Source organism: Hyposmocoma kahamanoa, unplaced genomic scaffold (genome assembly GCF_003589595.1).
Source record: "Hyposmocoma kahamanoa isolate Upper Pololo Valley unplaced genomic scaffold, ASM358959v1 86, whole genome shotgun sequence".
In the NCBI taxonomy this organism is placed as follows: domain Eukaryota; kingdom Metazoa; phylum Arthropoda; class Insecta; order Lepidoptera; family Cosmopterigidae; genus Hyposmocoma; species Hyposmocoma kahamanoa.
Window position 1 is genome coordinate 8,332,014 of NW_020654289.1, and position 16,225 is coordinate 8,348,238.

The following is a 16,225-nucleotide window of genomic DNA, read 5'->3' on the forward strand; positions in this document are numbered from 1 at the left end:
TTTAAGTCGAAATTTCCATCACGAAAGCGTTTAAACCAAAATCGCACGGTGCGTTCATTAGTAGACCCCTCTCCAAACGCAGCATTGATATTGCGGGCTGTTTCTGCCGCGTTAGTTCCGCGTCGGAACTCGTATTCAAAAATCACTCGAATTTTCGCAGTATCCATCTTTCTTGTCTAAATTGAATAACAAAAACAATTGAAAGTCGATATTCAAATGTTTCAAATTAAAAAAAAAAATCACAGAAACCATTTGAAAAAAGTTTCATTCGAAAACCTCAAACCATGAAGATTCTATGAAAATTCAAAGAACCTATTGCAATAAAACGGCAATTTCATACTTTAACCCCTAATACATCCACCCTTCTGACTCTCAATAAATTTAGTATTTCTCAGGAACTAATCAGCAGGCCGAGTTGGCGTTTCTTTTAGTTTAGGGTAGGTACTATTATGGTACAATTTTTGAAATAATAAGTTTTTGAAGTTATTAAATAAAAACTGGTAATTTGAGGTACCACCATACGCACGAAGTTATAGCATTATCAAAGGTACACCCGCCATATGTACCTTTGATATTGCTATAACTTCGTGCTGATGGCGGTACAATTGTTTTAAGCACAGGTACTAAGTAGTACAATTTAGGTAAATTGGTTCTCAATTGTCAGTATTCGTTAAGATACTCCCGCCATTCCGACTCTCACGATTTCCACGGGATTCCCTCATCAGATTCTGGCTTGGTGACGATAAGACCACCTTAAGAGAGTTATACCCTTTCAAACAAAAAAAATAATTTTAAAAACCGTCCAATATTGCCGGAGAAGTCATTGAACACACATGAAACGTACATACAGCCGTATAGCCTCCTACTTTTTGCTGCAGTCGGAAAGGTGCCTCTTGTGACGACTTATACTTGTTAACAACGTAGAATTTCGGTGAATGTTCACCTTTATCATAATGAGGTAGCAATGAATGAGTCCCACGGACGACGAATGGCCGCATCCAGCTTTGGTGGCTGATAATGGTCACGTTTAGTGGCCAAGTAGGCGGCAGCGCTAAAACACACTGGTGAACACAGAAATAAAAACTACTCTTATTAAAACTTTATTAACTTTAATAAATAACAAATAATTTAATAAAAATAACCATAATATTTAACACTTGGTAACATCTTCTCAAGTAGAAATAAACCTGTTACTATAATTTCACTCGTTTGGCCAAATAATACCGCAACCCAAAAACGCACTGGTGTTTTCAATTGTACTTTTTCAAGAGGCCCAACCCGACATAGCGCGCTACTACACGAAGGTAAGATGGATTTAATTTCTTCCTTTTCTGTATAAGAGACTTCAAAAGTTTTGCCGATGATTCATCGAAAGTCTTCTGGTAGTCTGATGCCTGAAGAAAGAGATAAATTTATTAACTGTAGAAAACCTGTCATTTTGTTGTACTACTGCGACGTGCTTTGCCCGCGTGTGACACGCACGACCATGAAGCAGCATTGACACACGGCGTCATTAATTGGGATTTAAAACAGGTAACAAATACCGATGTAGCTACAAGGAAACCACCTTTAAGAAACTGCCAACCTATAAAGAGGAAATCTAATTTTGCATATTCTAATTTTGACAATTTGTAGTCAATAAAAACCAGAAAACGTATTTCATTCACGGGTTTGAAACAGTAGTGTACATTTTTCATCAAACTGGTGGCATATCTCAGGCATCTTTAGCAGCACGCTCTATCGTGCAACACGTGGCGGGAATGAAGACCGAGGATGAAACGCACAAGGTTTGTATGTTGGGAGTCAGACAGAATAAAACAAAAAAGTCCGATAACATTGATTATCGACGAACATGTAATCAATGAATGGTGCCCACTCACCAAAGCGGATCGATCGATCATGATATTCATGATATATCAATCTATTCTATATCATCATTCAATTGGAAATACACATACTACAAAATTAGCCTCCGGCGGCTGAGAGAGTGTAGTATCAACATTATGAACAAATTAGAAAAACAATTGAAAAAAAAAAACATCTTACAGTATTTTTGGCAATCCAACACAGTTCCTCTAAAAGAGAATCTTGATTCTCTATCGATGCGGGTACATAGCTAATTCCTTCATACTGTACAATAAAAAAACAATTAAGTTGCAGACAGCTTCAGCACTCGGACGTGTGTACAGTATAAATTTATGTAATATACACTTCTATCCTAACAGAACATATTATACATATTACCTCTTTCGTTAGTCCTACATTCTCGGTCTCAATAACTTCAATCTCCATATTAAGTTCTATCGCTCTCGTAATTCTATTAACCGCGATACCCTGTAGTAAGACTGGACGAAAACGTATTAGGTTTGGTGTATCCTTCTTATTCATCAGTAGCAAAACCAGCATAGCTTGTCGTGGAGTTAAGTCGGAAATCCAGCTCTTCAACTACAAACATGTTTAACAGTTTTAAATTTTTAACAATTGTACGTATCTAAAGGGCATCTACTAACTACTACGTTGTAGATTAGGTGGTATTTTTACCTCATCAATCGCTGTCATGATCTTTTGGCCATTATTTCCATCGAAAATACAAGACATTGTCTTTGCACAACCGAGAGCTTGGAAAAAATCATCTAAATTAGATATTTTATTCAAAGGTGTGGAAGATCTTTCACCAGATAAGCTTGTTGTAGATTTGCACTTTTTGTAAATTCTACTGTATCCGTATTTGCGATATTTTAGCTCTTTCTTCGTTGTTTTATTAAGTAAGTCGGAAATAACATTTGGTTTTCCGCTTATTAAGTTACTTTCATGTAATGAGAAAGCTACCTTGCTTTGTTTTGCTTGTACCGGTAAAACTTCGGTTATGACGTTATCGGATACAATTCCCGTCTGGGAAGCATTCTTCTTTAGTGCAATTTCAATCTGAGGAACTTTCAACTTTATTCCAATAATTTTCATACTTAAGAACCGACTTGAAATCGATTCCGCGTGCATATTACTGACAGTAGTAGTAATAGTCCCTCCAATATCCTCTATTAACGTCAGTAACATAATATCACTTCTCACGATTAAAGGATTTAAATACGGCGGCATATAGAAAGTGAGATTAAAAGTATAAAAGGTTCTCATAGTGTGCATTAAATTTGGATGACCTATGTCATTCAATGAATAAACCTTCTTTTGATACACTTGAAGAGTCTTACAATTAAACGATTTCCATTGTTTTCCGGAGTTTACTTTGGGCATAAGGAAATCTAATGGATTAACTATACACAGGAATATTGGTATTGGAGACGACAGCGCAGGTAATAAATTTGTTATATCGACCATACCTGACGTATGATTTATAACAAACTTTTGAAGAGTACAACGACTGTATGTTGATACAAAAGGCAAATATATTTTAATTGCAAATTTGCCATCCAATGCTGTTCTTAATACGGGTGACATATCACACGCTATTCTGTTGGGTATGTCATATAGATCCAAAACATTGCATGAATTGACATTACAAATTGAGTACAAATCGAGGTCAGATGTCGCACATGCACACTCCTGGACATGAGTAGTGTTAGAGGGTGTAGCAGTGGGGAATAGAGTCAGGTGCTTTTTCGAATCTAAGAAATCACGCATCAACTTTGGCACCAGGTTGCACAGTTCAGCTGGCAAGATAGCATTAACAATTTTAGTATTGCACTTAAAAACTTTCGTATTATTCTCAATAACGGTTAGTGGTACTAAAGAAAATGAATTCTTTACATCCAAGACGATATCACACGTGTTGCTAGGTATTGTGACATCGAATTGTACTATCACATTTGTTAAGCGATGTTTTATTGCTATTTTATTAAACGTTAGCGAATTGACTTCTAGTTCGCGCAGAATATCTACGTCATCGTCAAATCCAGGGATCTTAACGCCAACAATCTCGGATATTGAAGGGTGGAATGCACCACTATCATTTCTAACAGTAAGCACATCTGAAGGTCGAAGCAAATCATTCTTGCTATGTTTTTCATTACTTTGTATGGCACCATCATTAGATTCTGTAAATATTAAGTTTTCTATGAATTCAATACAATAGTAAAGTTTTACTTAAAAGTCGAAAAGCATAAACTCACCACTCCTATCAGAGGACGTATTCATCACATTTTCAATATAATCGACTTCATCAGATTTAGAGCTCAAAATGTTTTCATCATAACTGTAATAGACACCGCTTCTTACTTTCTTTATGATATTATCTATGAAATTCCAATGATCGCTTTTTGACCCATTCATATATCCTCCCACCTTTCCCGGGTAGGACCTACGCGAGTTAGACACAAACATATTTTTAGTTTGTTTTTCTAATAAATTAAGAATCTCCTTCGGTTTGTTCGGCTCAGAAAGGATAAATATGCCGTTTGGTTTCTCTTCTAATGTATCCAGATTTTTATTTTGTTTATACGGTTTTGCAAGGGTTTCAATTACAGGCTCTGTGCAAAAGTCTACTTTCTCTACTTTTGCACATTTTGCCTCCTTATTTTCTTCAGTATTAGAAGGCGAAGGATTTTTGTACAAAAACCTTAACATTTTATCTCTGAAATGGCGCACAGGCTTAGATTTCTTTGGTACCAATGGACACGCTGTATGTTCTCCTTGTTGGGGAAATCGTTTTTCACTCTTCTTATTCCCGGTCAATTGCACATAAGTATTGTTCGGTTTCTTATGTACCTCAAAACTAATTTTTCTAAGATTGTTGGTAACTTGGTCAATCGGGTCAGCGTCCTTTGCAGTCCACTTTAGCATAAAGGGCCATATATGTTTATCTAAACCATCAAACTGAGGTGGGTCGTAGTCGAAAATTTCCATGGAAGAACTAATTTGATCTTTACCCAGAACTACCAACGGAAATTTTAAGTGATTCAGTCTTCTTTTTATATCTGCCCTGGTCAATTTCGGCATAATTGTAACTTGGCGAGATTTCTGCGTAAACACCGTAACTGTACCAAGCTGATCTTTTTTATCTGGAAGGAAATATGGTATTTGCTGAGCGTGTAAAGACCAGTAAGAATAAGAGAACAGAACATTGTGTTACAAGGCGGTAAGTGGGCAATTAGGAACAGAGGGACATCCAAACCCCAAACTGAAGGCGAAGGCGTCAATGGCCCGAACTTTGGCAATTTCAATAAGTAGGCGATTAGGAACAGAGGGACATTCAAACCCCAAACTGAAGGCGAGGGCGTCAAAGGCCCGAACTTTGGTAATTGCAATTCCTTCCATGTAGCATACAATGTTTGTCATCACACTTGCGAGGAAATAAAATTAGGCTTAAAACGCTATTGTTTATTCATAAATGTAGTTACATCAGAGAAAAATCTTCTGTAAAGAATATTATTTTTTATTGTGCATTAAATCTTTTTACTTTGACATTACGTATGGATAAAATAAACAATATTTGCGTAGGTGCCTTATAAAACTGATAAATGATGTAAAGCTAATTGTTTTATATCAGGTTTAATAAATAAAATAAAAAAGTACATTGCATTTTGGGGACGCAACGCGAATGTGATTCAGGCGGAGACGGCGACCGAGAGCATTACCGTCTTAAGGATGTGTTATGAAAATTCTGCCTAGTTTTGGCACGTTATTCTACCATTTACGAACACGTATGACACAGAAGTATATAATCCTTACCTATCAAGTGTTCATCGTCCATGGTACACTTTCCCGACGGCTCAATCACCCTGCTATTATCTTTGGTCCTCAAACCATTACTTGAATCAATTGATAGTCTTGTGCTACTGCATCTGTGTTTCGTATTTATATTCTTAGCCTCAGGAAGACATTTATTAAAAGGTACATATTTATTGTATTCTCTGATTGCAATCGATTTCAAATTTGTCATATTTGTTGGACGAACAATGTTTCTGACGGAATTTCTGTTACGAATCGTAAGCGGGCTCCTTGGTGTAACTACCTTAGTCATGTTATGGTACGTATCATGCTTCGGTTTGATGCTGTTTTGTTCAACAACTGTGATTCGATCGCCACTTACAGACGGCGAAATGCCTAACCGAGGCGAACCATCATCGAATTCAAAATTAGCTACATATGATACTTTCGAAGTGCGACAAGTCTCTATAAGACTGCAACAAAAAGAACAGTCATTTAACATATTATCAAAAGTATAATAAACACGAAAATTACGCAAGGTTACCGTCTGCCATTTGGAAGATTGGTGTGCTTTTTTGCGAAAGTACTTCGCTTCTTTGGTGAAACTCCTAAACTGACATCAGAGATTCGTGGCGACGGCCTAAATTGGAATTTGTTTATGTTTCTTAGAACGGACCACATGTCTTGAGATGTATGGTCATTTTTCGATTTTAAATGCAAATCCCACGATTTCACAAATCGCTTTCCGTCACCACCAAAATTTTTTATAATTTCGGTTGAGCTCCGTTCTAGATCAGAGCAATGTTGAGCATCTCGGTCATAATATTCATAGTTACTCCGCAGACTCCGATATTTCCTGGGCGACACTTTTTTCCTTAGTTTGGATTGAATAACTTCGTCTTCTCGGTTATAGTATTCGGATTCATTCATGTCACTTACGGTACAAGCTTGTGTCATGGGACCCGAATAATTAGGCAATGTGTGTACAGATTTTTTTATTTTCTTATTTCGTCTCGGTGTTTTAAATTCGTCCGAGTTGGCTTTGTAAATGCTTAGGGCCAATGGATATGAGGATCCGTGGAAATATCTTCTCTCCGTTACTCGCGACAGCGTCTGTATTTTGTCGCTACGGAGATATGGTGCTCTCTGCTTCACACGTCTCTTTCCATTATCATGTATTCTATCTCCACAAACGTCAACCTTAGTGTGCTTCCCCAAAGCCGTGCAGTCCTTGCGTAGGATATTAGTAGGTACTGACAACGTCTCTGGTGTATCGTGAGCGCTTATTGCCATTTCACGTTGCTGAAAATGCCTGTTAGTTCAGATCTGCAAATTAAATAATATGATAATATTGCCCTCTGAACGAAAAAAGGCACAACTATAGTATAAAGTACGCATAGTTGTGCCTTTTTTCTTTACGAGGGCAGAATAGATTTAAATGTTGCGAGTAAAATCTAGCAAACACAAGGAGATACTTATATCAGGAGGTATTATAAGTATACGTATAGAAAGATTTCTTACTAACCTTAGACCTCGCTTCACTATAATTTCGTGTTTAAACCAAAAAATTTGAAATTAAACTTATTTTAATAAATACAATCTAAAAAATCGTTTAACACACCACGACATTGTAGCTATATGATTCTATTTTATTCGGTTTTGACATCAGTCAACATTTTTTCAAAAAGAACGTGTTATATTTAAATAAAACACTGGCCGTCTTTAAAAACTTCCACCAAAACCTGAAAATAAAAGCAACAGTATTCTATTAATTAAACGTCATTTACTGATATTCTGTTAAAATATTAATTCTCGTACCCACTTAACTCGAAGCACTAAGAACTTTGACTGTAGCATTTTAATTTTAGACGATCAAACGAAAAATAGATGTTTCCATTATGATACAGTGTAGCCCAAATCGGTCTAATTAAGTCTTGCACTCTTGATCTGTTTTTGGTTTTTGCAAGACTAAAAAAACTCAGTTGTAGTAAGACGAAGACTAAGACCGATCTGCTAGAATTGAGCAAAAAACAGACGTGCAGACTCTGTTAGACTCTTACATCCAACTTTCTCTTACGTACAAAAATTGATGACGTAATCCTTTAGACAAAATAATCATATTTTACGATCATTTGGCGATTTTAATAAGCCTTTCGTCTCGTGGACTGTAAATAGTAATGATCACAAACTAATAATGGAATATCTCTTGTCCCTTCCAATCTTCAAGGCCGGCTTCAAAGCTTCAAAGCTTCACCAGTTACAATTAATTGATAATTTTAATATATGTTCTCTCTCACAATATAACTCTCTTGTGAACAACAGTTATGGTCGGATTTTGGATTAAATTTTTTCAAATAATGTCATGTTAATGCGTGTGATCGTCCGCTTGCCACAAGGTCACCACCATCTGCTGTAGTAACTACTGTGTTGTTCAATTACACACAATTAAGCGGCGCCCTTATATTAAGTACCTATATAATACTGATGATTTTAATTCTATATGTGCCGACTTGGATGCTGTCGATTGGCGCTCTGCGCTTAATAGTCGAAGTATCGAAGATGTGGTCTTGTTCTTTTATGATAATATTTATAGCTTTAACACGCAGTTAAATATATTAACACTACTGTAGTTTCGCCTTCCCGTAAGTACCCGTTATGATATAAGCGACCTTTAATTAAATTATTAAGAGAAAAGGCGAAGTTTCATAAAAAATATAAAACTTATGGCAATGCTTACGACCGTGTCTCGTTCGTCTCATTGCGTAAGTGGGCGCGTGAGATGGAGGAAACTATGTACAATAAAGAAAATCAAAGTACATAAAAGAAAATGCCTGTGCATTTTTGTTATTTATAAAAAGTAAAAACCAGTCGAACTCGTACCCCTACTGTAAACAAATTGGACCTTAATGTTTCAAAATCCTACGTAAGTACCTCTACTCGAAAACCCACAAAAATATTACATAAATACACATTTTATAATTCTTCCTCTAAATTAATTACTTCGTTAACTAGAGTAGACTCGATTAAAGATTTAGGGGTAACTTTTAATAGTAAATTGTTGTTTGATCAACATATTGATAATATAGTTAAAAAGCATCTCGTTCGCTACGTAAGAACAAAAAAAAAAAAGGTTTAAAATAGGTACTTTTTTGTTCTTACGTACGTAGCCATCTTGAATACGCCTCCCAGGTGTGGAATCCTCATTATGATGTATATTTTGCACGAATAGAATTTATCCAAAAGAGATTTGTACGTTACCTGCAATATCGCGAAGATATATTTTTGCCAGACTATGAGACTAGGGGTCGTATTCCAGAACTCTACTCAATGCTCAAGTCAGGACTTGAGTATAATTTCAAGCACTGGAAATACGATCCTAATGGCAAGGACTTGAGTATGATTTCCACTGCTCGAAATCATACTCAAGTCCTTAAACTGAAGGATCTGAAGACTTCAATCGAAACATTTTGTACTGAAGAAAAAGAGAAACTAATGACTAGGCAGTATGGTCGTTAACCGTCGCCTATTCCATGCGGAAAGAAGGAAAAAAACATAGCTGTCAAATTGTAAACAAAGTAATTCCTGGTTCTCGGAAGATATTTGTAATTTTTGGGATTTTCCAGAGAAAAAAAGTGAATAAATTAATTATGACAACCGCAAGTGATAATGCGGAGATAATCCAGTACGCTCCATTCATATCTTTTGTTCACCCTTCCTTTTGGAACAAGCTTAAAGACCTAAAACTTGAGGTCGACAAATTATGTGAGACCAAGAAACAAGTTTTTGGGCGTTTCATATATCGGGACACAATCGGAACCGTGTTTGAAGTAGATGGAACCTCATTTAATCAGTAAGTAAACTTAGGGTCGTATTCCAGAACTCACAATGCTCAAGTCAGGATTTGAGCAGACTTGAGTATGATTTCAAGCACTGGAAGTACGACGCTAATGGCAAGGACTTGAGTATGATTTCTAGTGCTTTTCTAATCATACTCAAGTCCTGATTTGAGCACTGACTAGAGTTCTAGAATACGACACCCAAAGGGTCAACAGAGCAAAGGGGCACTATGGAAATGAGACAAATTTTGACCATTCTAAACATAATAATGTAATTTGATTTTAACACTTGTTTCTAGTAGATTAGACCTATGTTTCTAGTAGATAAACGCTTTTTATTCACATACTTTATTGTCTACGACCTATAATTACTGAGAAAATTGGTGGATTTTTTTTTATTGATTAGGCCTTCAGTAAATTTTTTTTTTCTGGTCAATTTTCTCTGTAACTGTCAGCTGTAGAAGATTTGGCTCAAGTGTACAATAGCAACCCTCGAGTTGAGAATAGAAATTAATATGGTGAATAGACTGTTAAGTGATGTGTAGTCTAATCCTAAAATAAGTGGTGAGTAGGATTAGACTCCTAAAATATTAACTTAGCAAGTTGCTAGAAGTGAATCTGTTGGTATTTCCAAACTTGTTTTAAAGTCAAATTATATTGTAATTTTATGTGTTCCCAAACAAAATCAATTAGGATTTTGCGTTTTTGCTAGGTTTTTATAACAAAATTTACTTACTCATATATCTCAGGAAGGGGGGTTCCATAACTCCCAGAGCATAGGGGCTAAGACACAGACGTGCACACACATACCCGCACACAGACACACATTAGTGTTGGCATTATTTGTGAGTAGTGATACTAATGTATTAGGAGTGCAGTAGTATTTACTAAAATTGGAAAACTGCCAGTGTTGGTTACTCATTAAGTCACTGTTTTGTTAGTTATAGCTATGTTCTATTTGTATTGTGTAAGTTTTCTGACCCCAATAAATTAAAAAAAAATTGTAAATTTCTAAAGATTTTTATTTTTTACAGTGATAACAATAATTATGTTCTTTGTAGGATTCCAGAAACAGGTCAACAATGTTGTCTTACTGTGGAGGGTACAATAATGAACAAAAACACATTAGAAGAATTCAAAACTATCGACAAAGCAGTTTTATTGAATGTAATTGGGCAAACTTTATGGGCGAATGTCGAGGATATGACGTGGATTAAAAAGCCTGGAAGCTTACTGAGCTTCATTATTTTATCTTTTGCGGTATGTTTTTGTATTATACCTATATAACTGATAACTAATATATTTGTATTATTATTATTGGGGTGGTTTCACTCGAAGCATATGTACCCCTCATCACTGTGACCATCAGCTGATCTATTGTGATCACCACTAATTACAGTTCAGAGCCAAGGCTGACAGCATTGTAGAACTGAAGGACTTTCGTGGCTCTGACAGATTTAATGTCCTCTGGTTGTGGCATGTGCCTTCCCAGTATGGAGCTTCGTACGCCCATCAGGGGGTAACATTGGGTGAGAAGATGAGCAGGAGTTTTGTCCACCTTCTGGCAGAATCTACACTCACTATTCTCTCTCTGCCAAATATGTGACTTGTGCTTGTTCAAGCCACAGTGTCCTGTGAAAGACTCTAGTTAGCAATCTGATGCCATTTCTGTCCAATGACAGAGCTTCTCTACAGAGTTTGGCACTGTAGGCATCCATCAGGGCTTTTGAATGCTCAAGACCCTTACTCTAGAGCCAGATATGTGTGCTCTTCTCATTCAGCTGAGTGAGCTTTGCCAGGCTGTATGCTATCCTTATAAAGGGTTTGGGTCCAATAAAGGTTTCCCTAACACCACCCTTTGCCAGTTTGTCTGCTGCCTCATTTCCCTCGACGTCATTTTATTTATAACTACCTATTTTTATTTTTTTATTTATAGCCTTTATTGCTGATAACTTACTAACTTATCTAACACATTATATAACACACTTATATACTTATTATATTTTACTTATTTATTATTACTCAGTTTGTTGACTCGGTACCTTCAGTCATAGGACATAGGCCTCCTCCAGAGATTTCCATTTCTCCCTATCATTTACTGTTTGCCTCCATGTTCCTCCAGCAACTAACTAACTATAGAAAGTATCATAGTAAATAACCAGATTTTTTTAATGCTTTTTATTCTAATGTAAGTGTGCATTTGACCTCCATCTCACGATGGAGCATGCACACCTAGATAATGCCTATTCACTCTCGCCTTGAATAGGTCCAAGTTATAACGTTCAGGGAACAAGTCTGCAGGCAGGGAATTCCACTCCATAGCCGTTCGCCATATAAATGTGGAAGTCAAGCCTACGCCTAGTCCCCCGATGATGGAAAGATGAAGGCTGAATTAAATCGTGTAATTCAATGCTCACACTCTCCGTGATATGTCCTGTAAAATACCGATAAGCAGGAAACTTTACGGCGGTGTTCAAGGCTCTGCTAATTCCGAGTCACCTATAAGCCTCTTGCCACGTTTGTCAATTGAATCCAAGGCGGCTAGTTGGTATGTAGCAGAGCCATCCTAAAGGTGGCAATAGTACCCCATACACGACCAGACTTGTGCTTGATACAGCTGAAGCAACTGTCCAGGTGTGAAGTAACGCCTCACCCTGGAAAGGATGCCAAGGTTCCTGGCTGCATTTTTGGCCATGGATTCAATGTATCTGCCGAAGTTCAGATTGGACGACAGGTCCATTCCAAGTAACTGAAGACGGTCGGCTATCGGTATGGATATATCACGAAAAGTCGGAATCAGCTCAAAGGGACTCCGTTTACTGGAGAATAGACTCGCCTGCGTTTTGGTAGTGTTAAATTTGACAAGATTGGCAACTCCCCAATCGGAGACTGCCTTGAGCGTCAAATCTAAATGGCCAACCATGGACTCTCGACAAGACTGGATTTCTTCTCCACTGACCCTTGCATTAGTCAAGTATCTACAACTGTGCTGTCATCAGCATACGCAAAGGTACCTGGAATTATCATATCATTGATATGCAGCGTAAAGAGAGTTGCAGACAGTACGGAACCTTGAGGAACTCTATATATCGCCATATGTTCGGAAGAGTAGCCTTCTAAGACCACTCGAATGGAACGTTCACCCAAGAAATCCGAGACCCAATTGCAAAGGTCAGTGGGAAGACCATAACATGGAAGATTGCTTAAAAAAACTTGCTTGGCTTGCGTGCCAGACCCTGTCAAAGGCTTTAGAAATGTCCAAAGACACTGCAAGTGCTTCGCCTTGCTTTTCTATAGCCTCGCTCCGTATGTGACACGCATACACAAGAAGATTCCCGGTAGATCGCCCTCGTTGGAATCCATACTGACGATCATTGAGGAGGTCATTGTCTTCAAGGTATGACAGGAGGCGGATGTTGAGTACACGTTCCATAGTCTTGCAGAGTATGGAAGTGACTGTGATAGGTCTATAGTTGACAGGGTCGGCACTGTTTCCCTTTTTGGGAACAGGTTGCACGTTTGCAAGCTTACACGACCTGGGAAGTACACCGGTCTCAAGTGAGAGGCGATACAGGCGTATGAGAACAGGAGACAAATCTGGCGCACAGTTACGTAGGACTGCCGCTGGAATTCTATCTGGCCCGCTAGCTCTGTTCACGTCAAGGTTCTACAGAGTTCTAAATACCTCTTTTTGGCGTATGCGAACTGGCGCCAGAGTGCAGCCAGCCTGAGGTAAAGTAGGTGGTACGTTCTCTGCGGCATCCAGACGCGAAATCTCTGCAAAGAGTGAGGCAATTTGCCTTCTCTTCTGCAATATGGGCCAGCGTGCCATCCGGCCTCAGCAGAGGTGGCAAAGATGGGTGACAAAAGTTAATTTGGACCGCTTTGGCCGCATGCTTGGTACGCGGACTGCTTTTGTGCTTCAGCACGACTGCAGTGAGCGTTAAACCATGGACGAGCTTGGGGTCCATTGGGTACATCGGAGTATGGTATATAATATCCCATACCCAAACGCAAGACCTCGACTACAGCATCAGCAGAGCTCGACGAGCCTCCTGAAGAAAAGCAAACATATGAAGGATATGACGCAAAGAAATGGCGCATTTCATCTCAATCTGCTAACCTGTATCGCCACTTCCGTCTCATACCAGGCCCTGATCGGGTGGGGAGTATACGGATACAGTTTTCACCAGACAATGGTCGGAAGTATCCAGTGGGGCATCCACAACCACAGAGTATCGTTCCGAATCAGTTGTCAGCAGAAGATTCAAGCACTTAGCCGTATGAGATTATTAGCCGTATGGTATCCTAGTGGCACCACTGACAAGCTGGGATAGGCTTAGCGTTAACGCAAGTTTACGCGTCTCTCTCCCAGCATGATCGGTCATCTGGTATGAGAACAACCATTCTTGATGGTGTGCATTAAAGTCCCCTAGAATGACTAGTTGTGCCGCTGGGTACCTACGCTGAATTTCGCTACGCTCATCGGACGTCTCACTCAGATATTGGAACAGCTTGGTTGTCTCCTGATCTCCACTGTGCGATCGGTAAACACAGCAGTACACTATTTGTGTAACTCCTGTGTCTACCAGAAGCCACAAAACAGAAAAACTCAGTGCCTCAAGGTTCTTGAGAAGCTTGACCCAGATGTCATCTCGAACGTACGCACAGACTCCGGCACGAGGTAGAAACCTGTGCTCCAGAGTATACCCGGGGTAGCTGAGGTACGCCGTGTCAGTCGGACATCTGATCTGCGTCTCGGTGACGAACAGCACAAATTTTACACACGTGACATAATTTGAAAAGAATGTTAATGATCCATTAAGGGATGACACTTGGGCTCAAGCCAAGATAATAACATATTTTTTACAGAGACTAACAATTTAGAATCAGTGCACTGTGTATACCATCTTAAAAACAAGTCTGCATAATATTACATATTCAATGACAAATTTATTAGAAGTTCTTTGAAATTGTATGCAAAAATATTATTTTGCAATAACAGTATTAAAAATCATAGAAATATATACATTTGTTCAGAAAAGTGTGTCCATATTATAACTTCGTAAGCGGTAAAAACCAGGTAGTTTAGGTAAATAAGCACCTGAATATCCAATCACGGGTAATAATCCCTTTAAGTTTTAGCTCTGCATGATTTCAAAGATATGCTGTAATCGCAATAATATATTAATAATGTCTTCTATGGAGGACAAACTACATTACAATTAAAATTGCCTCCATGGCCGAACGGTTGCCATGCTGGACTGCCACGTAGAGGTCCCGGGTTCGATTCCCGGGCCGGGAGAAATATTTATATGTCATTTATTTATCTCGTAAATTTGGGTGTAATTTGTGGTTGTCTATGTGTGTGTCCATGGCACCCGCGATATGGGGTTTCCCTATTACGGGTCTATAAGTGTGTGCGTTATTTATTTAATTAAAATATCTCATACAGGACCTCAAAAAATTCAACTACTATTACTGGTTCGCATTTCCCGCTCCTAGTCAGCCTACTCTTTACACCAAAGATCCGAAACAAATAACAAACGAACTAAGCAACAAGCAAATTGAAGACTTAAACGAAGGATTTCAAAGCTTAGATTATTCACAAAAATATTTCTTCATTGCTGTTAAAGAGAATGACAACATAACACTGAAGACTCTAGAAGATTTTATGAAAAATGAAATTTCGCAAAATGATTTAGAACAAATATATTTTGTTTTTACTGATCCTAGTTCAGGGGACAATCCTGGTTGGCCCTTAAGATTATTCATGGCTGCTTTGTTAAAAGCGTGTCCAAATTTATCTGATTCAGAATTAAAAGTAATTGCTCTGAGAGTCGATAGGACTGGCGGAATTGCTAGCAGCAGTCGCAATTTTACTGTAGTGACTAAGGTACGTTTATTTCAATTCCTTTAAACTACGTAAAAGATTTTATCTAGAAATAATTTACTTCTTGGTTGTTCTTTTGAAAAAACTGTTATTTTTATTTATATATATGTAATATCTTGTAGAACATTCAACCAGTGGAAAGTGCAGGATGGGTTGGTTGGGAGAGGAATGAAAAAGGCAATTTTGGACCTAGACTTGCTAATATGTCTGCCTCGATGGATACACGAATGTAAGTTACATGTTTAATTTTATGTACGTAACGTATTATTTAATTAAATTTAATATTGAAAAATAATACAATATTATATTTTAAAAACTATTACTGTAGAAAATAAAAAAGCTCTCATTCAGAGAACAAAAAGTAACGAGGACGGACACTCTCCGCCCCTCACTAGCTTTAGATACCGCACCACACCCCGCACATTGACGGTCACATTGACTGAAACGGCAATAAGGCTGTCGCCGAGCCGTTTTCGCGCTAAGACGGCTCTGATTATTTGAATATAGTTTTCATTTATTAATTATGAAACTTGTACGTTAATATATAACATCATTTTACGTTACTATTTATAATGGTTGTGAATTGTGCTGTGTACGGCTGTATATCATCAGCTAAACGAGATAAAGAGAGGAGTTTCTTTCGTTTTCCGAAAGATAAAAAAAACTTGTCTGAAACTCATTCAGCTATTGTTTTCTTTATTTATTTAGAGCAGAGTACACAATACAGATTTATTATATCAATATAATGAGACGCCATAACTTCGTGAGCTAGTAAAATGATAAATGATAATGATAAATGATAAATGATAAATTTATTCGCAGTAAGTGTGGTTTA

General features: G+C 37.8%; 2 protein-coding genes across 2 annotated transcripts in view; one reads left to right on the top strand and one right to left on the bottom strand.

Annotated features, from left to right (window-relative positions):
* Positions 1-1,144: 1,144 nt before the first annotated feature.
* Positions 1,145-6,954, bottom strand: LOC113234892. The gene is made up of 7 exons (XM_026470413.1): positions 6,206-6,954; positions 5,683-6,134; positions 4,125-5,012; positions 2,542-4,049; positions 2,245-2,445; positions 2,047-2,130; positions 1,145-1,394 (listed from the first exon to the last, which is right to left on the bottom strand). Exons 1-7 carry the CDS (start codon positions 6,952-6,954, stop codon positions 1,251-1,253), a joined length of 4,026 nt encoding a protein of 1,341 aa, XP_026326198.1. The 3' UTR covers positions 1,145-1,250.
* Positions 6,955-9,308: 2,354 nt separating this feature from the next.
* LOC113234893 (ubiquitin-like modifier-activating enzyme ATG7) overlaps positions 9,309-16,225 on the top strand; it is a 19,961-nt gene continuing 13,044 nt past the window's right edge. Inside the window, exons 1-4 of the mRNA XM_026470414.1 lie at positions 9,309-9,511; positions 10,559-10,757; positions 14,953-15,393; positions 15,513-15,619. Coding sequence (XP_026326199.1) covers positions 9,309-9,511; positions 10,559-10,757; positions 14,953-15,393; positions 15,513-15,619 — 950 coding nt within the window. The remainder of the gene's footprint in view (positions 9,512-10,558; positions 10,758-14,952; positions 15,394-15,512; positions 15,620-16,225) is intronic.